This window comes from Rhinatrema bivittatum, chromosome 4 (assembly GCF_901001135.1).
Source record: "Rhinatrema bivittatum chromosome 4, aRhiBiv1.1, whole genome shotgun sequence".
In the NCBI taxonomy this organism is placed as follows: domain Eukaryota; kingdom Metazoa; phylum Chordata; class Amphibia; order Gymnophiona; family Rhinatrematidae; genus Rhinatrema; species Rhinatrema bivittatum.
In genome coordinates, this window is record NC_042618.1 from 440,637,463 (window position 1) to 440,645,178 (window position 7,716).

General features: G+C 42.9%; 1 protein-coding gene across 1 annotated transcript in view; it reads right to left on the bottom strand.

The window, feature by feature from the left end:
• CFAP54 (cilia and flagella associated protein 54) overlaps window positions 1-6,305 on the bottom strand; it is a 1,106,494-nt gene extending 1,100,189 nt beyond the window's left edge. Inside the window, exons 1-3 of the mRNA XM_029597529.1 lie at window positions 6,101-6,305; window positions 4,492-4,597; window positions 1,406-1,549 (exon numbers count right to left, since the gene is read on the bottom strand). Of these exons, the coding sequence (XP_029453389.1) occupies window positions 1,406-1,549; window positions 4,492-4,597; window positions 6,101-6,264 (414 nt within the window). The 5' untranslated portion in view covers window positions 6,265-6,305. The remainder of the gene's footprint in view (window positions 1-1,405; window positions 1,550-4,491; window positions 4,598-6,100) is intronic.
• Window positions 6,306-7,716: the final 1,411 nt, after the last annotated feature.

Below are 7,716 nucleotides of genomic sequence, written 5' to 3' on the forward strand. Positions count from 1 at the left end.
AACAGAAGGCATGGGGTAACCTACATGGAGCGGCAGTTACTATCCTTAACAGAAGGCATGGGGGTAACCTGCATGGAGCAGCAGTTACTACCCTTAACAGAAAGCACTGGGTAACCTACATGGAGCAGCAGTTACTACCCTTAACAGAAGACATGGGGTAACCTACATGGAGCGGCAGTTACTATCCTTAATAGAAGGCATGGGGGTAACCTGCATGGAGCAGCAGTTATTACCCTTAACAGAAGACATGGAGGTAACCTGCATGGACCTTAACAGAAGGCATGGGGTTAACCTACATGGAGCAGCAGTTACTATCCTTAACAGAAGGCATGGGGTATCCTGCATGGAGCGGCAGTTACTATCCTTAACAGAAGGCATGGGGTAACCTACATGGAGCGGCAGTTACTATCCTTAACAGAAGGCATGGGGGTAACCTGCATGGAGCAGCAGTTACTACCCTTAACAGAAAGCACTGGGTAACCTACATGGAGCAGCAGTTACTACCCTTAACAGAAAGCACTGGGTAACCTACATGGAGCAGCAGTTACTATCCTTAACAGAAGGCATGGGGTAACCTGCATGGAGCAGTAGTTACTATCCTTAACAGAAAGCACTGGGTAACCTACATGGAGCGGCAGTTACTATCCTTAACAGAAGGCATGGGGTAACCTGCATGGAGCGGCAGTTACTATCCTTAACAGAAGGCATGGGGTAACCTACATGGAGCAGCAGTTATTACCTTTAACAGAAGACATGGATGTAACCTGCACAGAGCGACAGTTACTATCCTTAACAGAAGGCATGGGGTAACCTACATGGAAAGGCAGTTACTACCTTTAACAGACGGCCTGGGGGTGATCTGCATCAAAAAGCAGTAACTACCCCTAACAGAATGCATGGGGGTAATCTGTACGGAGCAACAGTTACTACCCTTAACAGAAGGCACGGGGAGACAGGTAACCTGCATGGAGTGGCAGTTATCTACATTAAAAAAAAATCTTGCTGGACAGACTGGATGGACCACTTTGGTCTTTTTCTGCCTTCATTTTCTATGTTACTATGACCTGGAACCTTTTTGAACTTGCTTCCTATTCACCATTGCAGTTGGAGTGGAAGGTGGAAGTCACCACTAACCCCATGCCTTCTATTAAGGATAAAATTAATGCTGTATTTGTTGGGTCAGAGAATTTACAGAGAATACCCCTTTGACTATTTTTTAGGGTGCTATTTTTGGTTGTAGCTTGCCAGTGAGTTTGTTGTTGAAGTGTGAGCTATATGTTATTTGTATTGTATTTTTACTGATTATATTGTAATGCATTCCGGGTACTTATGCAAAAGGATGGCTAATTACACTAATAAATTAAATTAAAATGAAATGAAGAGCAGCCATGCTCCATTCCCCTACCGTTAAGCCAGTGTTCTCATCTTTAACACCCTTTGGAAAGAAGATGGATTGATACTCCTTGACATCTGTAATCTCATCTAGATTCACTGATTTAAACTGCTGGAGATATCTTTCATAGCACTGTAAAAGGGCCAACTTGTACTCCTGCAAATACACAAATCAATTAATTGTCTACGATGTTTGTAATGTTATCAATAATTCTACAGTATTTCATATAAATAATACTCTGATAAGGGCTCTTTAATAGATGCCAAAAAATCCAAATTGCAACAGCATAAATGGAAACGTCATTTCACAGAAGCTTATTCTGAGGAGGTCTTATACACAAATGATAAACGTATATGATCAAGAGGACATTTCCCAAGCCATTTATTCAGCTTAATAGGTATTTACCTGTGTATATTACCTGTCTGAAAACTACCCTCCTCTGCCCAGCTGCTTCCATTGCACACATACTTTCAGCTGTGTAGGAAACAGGCCCAGATTTAGGAGTACATAACTGCCTCCAATACTAAATTGCAATAGGCATCAGAGCATTGCGGCTGCTGCTGCTGCTATGCCTCTATCCAAGCCTGCCTTTCAGCTACTTGTTACTTAAAGCAGCGGCAAGACCATAATCCCACAGCAGCAGCAATAACTTTAAAGAAGAAATTCAGTCTGTTGTGCACTCAAAGCCCAAAGGCAGTTTCCCTCCTTGGGTGGGTTTCCATAGTAACAGAAAGCCATCTGGGAGAACAAGAAGGAGGAGATGCCCTAGGGCCTTGAGTGCACCACAGGTGGCTGGAGACCCCGTGCTGAGAGAAGAGGAGCACTAGAGAGGGAAGGATCTGGATGAAGCAATCTAGGATCCCTACTTCATAACTTTGAGAAGATAGGATGGAGTGGATCCCCAATCCCATCCCACATCTCGAAATGGAAGGGGAAGATGTTCAACACCCCATGCTGTCTATGGGTAACCCAAAAGTAAACACAGCCCTGGTTGAAAAGAGTCATCTCTGTTGGCATGTTTAGGGCAGGGGAGTAAAACAGTGTGTGCACATTAATTTTTCAAATGTATGCAAACTATAAAGCCCCCCACTCAATTACCTGCAAAGTAAGAAGTACAAAGTATACAGCTACTTTTAGCAAGCATGCTTTGTAACAGTTAATTTTCAAAAGGGAAACTTAGCGGGTGGTTTTCCCTTTGAAAACTGGCTGCAATGTACAGTAAATGGGGCTAAAAGTTCCGGAGTACACTGCCAATAGAGCATGCTGTTCAACATTGCCCTCTTCCCTCAGTGTCCAAGCAAAATCAATTTAATTTCAAATCACAGATCCAGATTTTGGTCAGAATGCTGTTAACACATTGAGTGTTGCAAGCTTTTCTTTTCATAACTGATAGATAACTTTAGCTAAATAAGACTGCCATGTTTTCTTCTTTATAGTGTGACAACTTTCCAAATCTTGAACAGTCCTAACTGAAGGAAAATGTCTTCGTTTTCTCTCACATCCCCAGGAGTAGAGAAGAAGCCTAGTGATTAGAGTAGAGGGCTAAGCAGGGAAGCCAGAGTTCAAATCCTGCTTCTCCCACTGATGCTCCTTGTGACCTTGGGCAAATCACTTCAGTCTCCACTGCCTTAGATATAAAACATAGCCCTAAATTCACTAAGCTGTGATAAGGCTCTAAGGTGCATAAAACAGCATTTATCTTGTGATATAGTTATATCACTGCAATAACCACAATATTTAGGCCTCAAATCTACCCCTGGTCCAATAAGCTGATTTGCATGCATAAATCATACAAAGTAGTCTTGCACAGGTAATTCTATGCAAATAAAATAACGCAGCTGGCCTCAAAAACAGCCAGTCACATTATTTTAGCACTTATGCAGGAGGTATAAATAAAACATCCCAGGGTCATAGGGATGCTAATGTGCATCCCTGCTACCTGTCAAGTGGACCCTGTATCAAAACATAGTGACAAAACAAATGTACATCTCACATAGAAATGCCCCACCTCTCTACCCAAATGCTCACCAATGAAAGAAAAAAACCCATCCAGGGTCTCCCCCCCCCCCCCCAATCATCTGTCATCTGCCCATGCATCTGGAACTCTCTGCCCCCTCCCTGAAAGCCCCCACCCCTCATAAAGTACACCTAGTCCCTGAAGTCTAGTGGCCCCCCCCCCCCCACCCTCCAACTCCCCTTCCATTAAACAAATCCCTGGTGGGCTAGGTTTCCCCCCCCTCCCACCCCCAGCCCATTCTTCTGCACCGCCTCTCCCAATACCTTAATTTAAAGTTCCTGGTAATCTAGGAGTGGCCCAGAGTCCTCCCTAGTTCTGGCCAGCTAGGGGGCACTCTGGACCATCCCTAGACTACCAGGGATTTAAAGTTAAGGTATGGGGGGTGTCCAGTGGCACGGGCTAGGATGGGCGGGGACCTTAGCCCACCAGGGATTTATTTAATGGAAGGGGAGTTCAGGCTGGAGGGCCACTAGACCCACAAACTAGATGTACTTTATGAGAAGGATACGGGATTCAGATGAATGGGGGGTTTGGGTAGCAGGGCTGAGAACACTCAAGTTGTACATCTATTTTTTCATTCTTTTCTGATACAGGGCCGCCTCCACAGGCAGTGGGGGAGGTGGGCGGGGTTTTCTCAAGACCCCCAGAAGGGATTTTGTCACTTTCGGAAGGATCATTTTTGGGTTGTGTGGACCTTTAAGCCTATGGCAGCCCTGGGCAAAACGGGGCACCATTGCACATTTTTCATCATTTCACAGCAATATTTTAATTGATTTTTTCCATGATAAAAATATCAGCACAAAACAACTAAGATGTTTTGTTAGGGAGGGATAAAATATCATGGGACACCCCTACCCCCAATAAAATATCATGGCTTCATAAGCCTCCCTCTTAGATTGTAAGCCCTCAGGGAAAGAGAAATATCTATAGAATTTGAAATATAACTCACTGTGAACTTGGGTGTGGAAAGATAGTTAAGTTACATCCGCCATTTATCCAACATATATTTTGGTAAAATAAAATCAGCTAGTAACAAAATATAACGCAACATATTTCTGTTTGTAGCACAAACTTTACTTACTTTCATCTCACAAAGACTATCACCAACTTTCAGAAGCTTTTCATGGTAATACCCAGCTGGGAGACGTGGCTCATACTTGATCCAAATGTTAAATAAATTGTTGGCTCTAATAAACCAGTAGATATATATTATTTGGTAAGCAGATCACATATATTGATTCAATAAATAATAAAACTTGCATTTATGTTTGTGAACTTAATAAATGAGTTCCAAACATAATTAATATATTTGTTTACATAATTACAAAGGGGCTGATGCAATAAAATGCGCTCAGCCTAGTGCACAGGTTTACATGCGGTTGGACGCGCATTTTGGACGCACTAGATTAGCACCCTATGCAATAAGGAGTTTAGCGTGTCCAAAATGTGCACCCAAACAAATGCATACCTGATAGCACTCATCAAATATAAATTCCATGTAGGCTAGTAGCTACTACCCCTGATGCAGAAAATCACCAGGTGATAACACATGTTTTTTAATGCAGCAAATTTAACTCCAGCCCTGGAGCTGGAATTAAGTCAATCCTCAAGTCAAGGGCTCATGAGAAATTTTAAAATATCTTGCTCTGTGGTTCCCCCTACTTCAGTATCGTTGCAACACTGCTTGGTGTTTAAAAATAAAGGTATAATGTAATGGCTTAATGTAAAAAAAAAAAATTCTGGATGCACACTTTACAAAATATACATGCTCAATAGCAAGAGGCGAAATCGGCCTGAAGTGAAATAAAATGCACACACGCCCATTACAATTCTGGGCATCTGATGCATCTGAGCACTAGGTAAGCACAATTTTTCCCTAGCACGTCCTTTTTAAATCAGCACCTCATTTTAATACTGCATCAGTCGCCCAGGGACTGTGGCTATGCATGCATTAGGAAATAGGCATTCAATGCAAGCGCCTGTTTTAACGTGTGCCTTATTGCATCATCCCCTCAGCTTGCAAGTTTTCACATTGTATTGGGTCACAAGATGAGGCTGGAAACACCTTTATTCAACCAAATTCTTTTTGGCTTCTGGGGGAAGGATATAATAAACATTCAAATATATCAAATAATGAAAAAAGCAAACATTTTTACTGGAAAAGAAGTTCTAGATCAAGAAGTCATAATACTGGTCTCATAGCGGGTACACTGAAGAGTAAAATAAAAGAAATATTTCTTCAGGGAAAGGGTGGTAGACGCACTGATCAGCCTCCCAATTAAGGTAGTGAAGGTAAATATATACTTAGGATAAGTACAGAGGATGCTTAGTTGTCAGGAAGCAAAAGGAAATCCAGTGGAAAAATAAAAATCAGCAATTGAAAATAGTAATATTCTTTACAAGTCTGTGATTATAACGCATATTGTCACCGCCATGAAAGGAGTAACCATGTAGGGGAGGAGGAGCCAAATTTTTTAATTCACCTAGGGCAATTAAAAAAGAAAAAAAAATACCTTGCACCGGCCCTTGCCGCCAGGGTGTTTGAGCCATGGGTTTGTATGGTTTGCAAATAAGGGCCAAAGGGCCAAAAGAGTAAAAATTCCGAAAATAAAACCAAATAGGAGAAAACAAGATAAGATCAGCATCTACCTTAGCAAGACTCCCAAGAATCCCCCCAAAATGCAATTTACCCTTGTCTGCGAGAGTTCTGGTACCGGTCACCGGGAGCAAAGTTCTGTATTTTGGTCATAGACTCCAGAAATTGTTTGATTTCATTCTCAAATGTGGCAATGACGGGGTTTTTCGCATCTATCGGGCCGTAGAAGTGTGCAGTTAAGGGCTCCATTCCAGCCATAGTGTGGGAGCGACCCAGGTTTGGCCGACGCTGTCCTGAACTTCGCGGCCCTGCAGTAGCAGAGCCCGCAGTGTGTACGCCACAAGTTGCTGGGAAACCGGTCGCCAAGGTAACGTTGAACAGAGCGCACGCAGCGAGATCGGCGGTGCTGAGGTGGGGCGCGGCGACGTAGAGCCAGAGCACACAGGCGGCCGAGCAATATCCGGTCGCTATTAGTAACCTGTTTCTGGAACTGGTAGGGTATCGGAGACATTTTTCAGCGAGTATGTAACATTGAGGATTGTGAAACATTGCAGGAGGACCTTAAGGGACTGGAAGACTGGGCATTCAAAAGGCAGATGAATTTAATGTGGACAAGTGCAAAGTGATGCACCGGAGGAAAGTAACCAACACTATAGTTACAGGGTTTTAGGTTCCATAGTAGGAGTTACTATCCAGGAAAAGGATCTGGGCATTATAGTGGACAATACTTTGAAACAGTGGCGTAGCCAGAATTGATTTTTTGGGCGGGCACAAGGTTAACATGGGTGGGCTGTAGGCATGCAGGTCTACTAGTTGTTTTTTTACTGATAAATAATGCCAAATTATGCAGCATAGCATTCACATCTACGCCTAAATATGAGGTTTACTTAATGATACAAACATAATTCACGGTGATTTTTGGTACTTTAGCCTTCTTATTATTACGATTTTATACACGGCTCCTACCTGTCCATAAATTTTGAGAGAGCGGTTGTGTTGCTTATATTTAAATTGCTAACATCTCAAAATATAGATATATATTTTTACCTTTGTTGTCTGATCTTTGTATTTTTCTAATCAGTTGGTCCTGGTCTCTTTTTCCCATTTTTTCCCTTATAGCTCATTTCCTAATTCCTTTTCAGTGTCTTTCTTCTATTACTGTCTTCTTCCCTTCCACACACACACACACATACATACACGCTTTCTCTCACAGACTCCCTCTCACACACTCAAGCTGTCACTCTCATATGCTCCTCCCCCCCCCCCCCCCCCACAAGCTCACATTCTCTGCAGACACACATACAAGTTCTCACTTTCTCACCCCTCCCCAGGCTTATATTCTTATGCACACACAGACGCACATCCAGGCACCCATTCTCACCCACACACATAAACCCAGACTCCCATTCTCACCCACAAACCCATGCTCCCAGACTCACCCACACATATTCAAGCTCCCATTCTCATCCATACATATACACATTTAAGGTCCTATTCTCACCCACACATACACACATTCAAGCACCCATTCTTATCCACACATTCAAGCTCCCATTCTCACCCACCCACAAACCCAGGCTCCCATTCTCAACCACACATACACACATTCGAGCTCCCATTCACCCACATATTCAAGCTTCCATTCTCACCCACATACACACCCAGGCTCCAGTTTTCACCCACACACACTCCCATTCTCATCCACACATA